General features: G+C 41.6%; 1 protein-coding gene across 1 annotated transcript; it reads right to left on the bottom strand.

Annotated features, from left to right (window-relative positions):
• Positions 1-270: 270 nt before the first annotated feature.
• Positions 271-657, bottom strand: LOC143587376 (secreted RxLR effector protein 161-like). The gene has a single exon (XM_077068678.1). The coding sequence runs from the start codon at positions 655-657 to the stop codon at positions 271-273; it is 387 nt and encodes a 128-aa protein (XP_076924793.1).
• Positions 658-1,899: the final 1,242 nt, after the last annotated feature.

Here is a 1,899-nt window from a genome sequence, read left to right as displayed (position 1 = left end):
AGTGAGGATATCGGCTCGTTTCTCTTTCCTGCTAATGTGCTCAACATCAACCTCGCCGTCGTTGTAGCAATCTCGCATAATATGAAAGCGAGACTTTATGTGCTTTGTTCGGTTGTGAAAAACAAGATTTTTCACAAGGGCTATTGCGGACGTGTTATAAATCTTCAACACAACTTTCTGCAACGCTTCTCTAGTCAACTCGCTCAACAACTCTCGGAGCCATATAGCTTGACATGCGGCTGCTGAAGCCGCCATGTACTCGACTTCACACTATGATAGTTCAACTGTCGCTTGCTTATGTGAGCACCATGTAATTGGAGATTGCCCGTAATAAAGCACGTGCCCCGTGGTACTTCTACCATCATCCTCATCTATGTTGTGACTACTATCACTGTACCCGACAATTCGTTTGGACCCGTTCTTCCCGTACTTGATCTCATAACTCGTCGTTTTCTTCAAATATCTCAATAGGTGTCGTATTGTCATTCCATGAGATTCTTGTGGGCTTTGCATATATCGACTAACAATACCCACAGAGTATGCCATATCCGAACGAGTGTGTAATAAATACCATAAGAAGCCCACTACCTTTCGATACTCGGTTGCATCGAGTTCGACTTCATTCTCGGCTTTTGAGTATTTCACACCATGATCCATCAGGACTTGAGACAGATTACAATTTTGCATACCGGTCTCCCTTAGAATTCTTTTGGCGTATCCTTATTTTGTAATTATTATCCTTGTGACATTCGTCAAATTCAGATCTCGAATGAGATTTGTTTTTGTAAACTTTTAATACGTAAACCCAACTCAACATTTTAGAACCTTATTTATTTACTATATAATATTATAATATACCTCGATCGTAAATAAATCGATGTTTGTCCTATTATAATGTCATTAAGAATAACATAGGGGTAATACTTGTCATTTTTGAATCTATATTATCATTTCTTAAGTTTTAAAACCTTTTCATAAAACATGTAGAACTTGAGGGGCCATTTAGGAAAATATGTTATACATATATAACCCACCAAACCCTAACCCTATCTTATTATTAACATAAACATTCAGCCGCCACTTTCCTCCTTGGCCGTTTTCCGGCGAGCGTGTTTTACCGGCGAGAGAATCCGTTGCCGCCCTTAGCCACCTCCGGCCACCAACTCGCACTGCATCACCACCATCTCAGCCACCCCGGCAACCCGACACCACCACCCCTCGCGTTCCGGCAGCCCTATTCCCCTCCGGTTCGTTTTTCCGGCGACCCCCTAGCTCCGCCGTGGACGCGGTGCTTGTCTTTCTCTCTCTCGTCGTGTCTCCCTCTCTCGGCACTCTCTTTCTCTTTCTCTCTCCCGCCGTGTCTCTCTCCTTCTCTCACGGCAGCTCTCTCTCTCTCTCTCCCTCTCTCTCTCACGGCAGCTCTCTCTCTCTCTCTCTGCCTCTCTCTCTCGCGCTATCTCTCTCCCTGCTATCTCTCCCTCCCCGGCTGTCGTCTTCAAATCTCTGGCAGTTTCGACTCGGTTCCTTCCCGAAACAGAACCACGACTCGTGAACATATAATAGGTAAAGTTAATTCGAGTTTTGGTATTGTTATTTTCGTATAGAGATTGTCAGATTCAAACCGTTAAAAATCGGTTTTATTGTTGGTTATATTATTTGAAACGGGTTGATTTGGGTAAAAGATGAACGATCGGGTAATAGATATATCAAGTTTCTTATGGGTTTTATTAACAATTTTTTACCTTGGTTTCGGTTGAGTTTTGTCCATAAATTGTTAAACTAGAGTGTCTCATCTTAGACCGGTTTTTTCTTAATGTTATTTTTACACTTAACAAATCTCGGTTACTACTAGTGTTAATATTTTATACAAAAATTATTATTAGTATTATTATGTTAAAC

Source organism: Bidens hawaiensis, unplaced genomic scaffold (assembly GCF_021521415.1).
Source record: "Bidens hawaiensis isolate Kalapana, Puna unplaced genomic scaffold, B.hawaiensis_p1.1 tig00035467_1, whole genome shotgun sequence".
NCBI classification, from domain to species: Eukaryota; Viridiplantae; Streptophyta; class Magnoliopsida; order Asterales; family Asteraceae; genus Bidens; species Bidens hawaiensis.
This window is presented reverse-complemented; position numbering and strand designations above follow the sequence as displayed.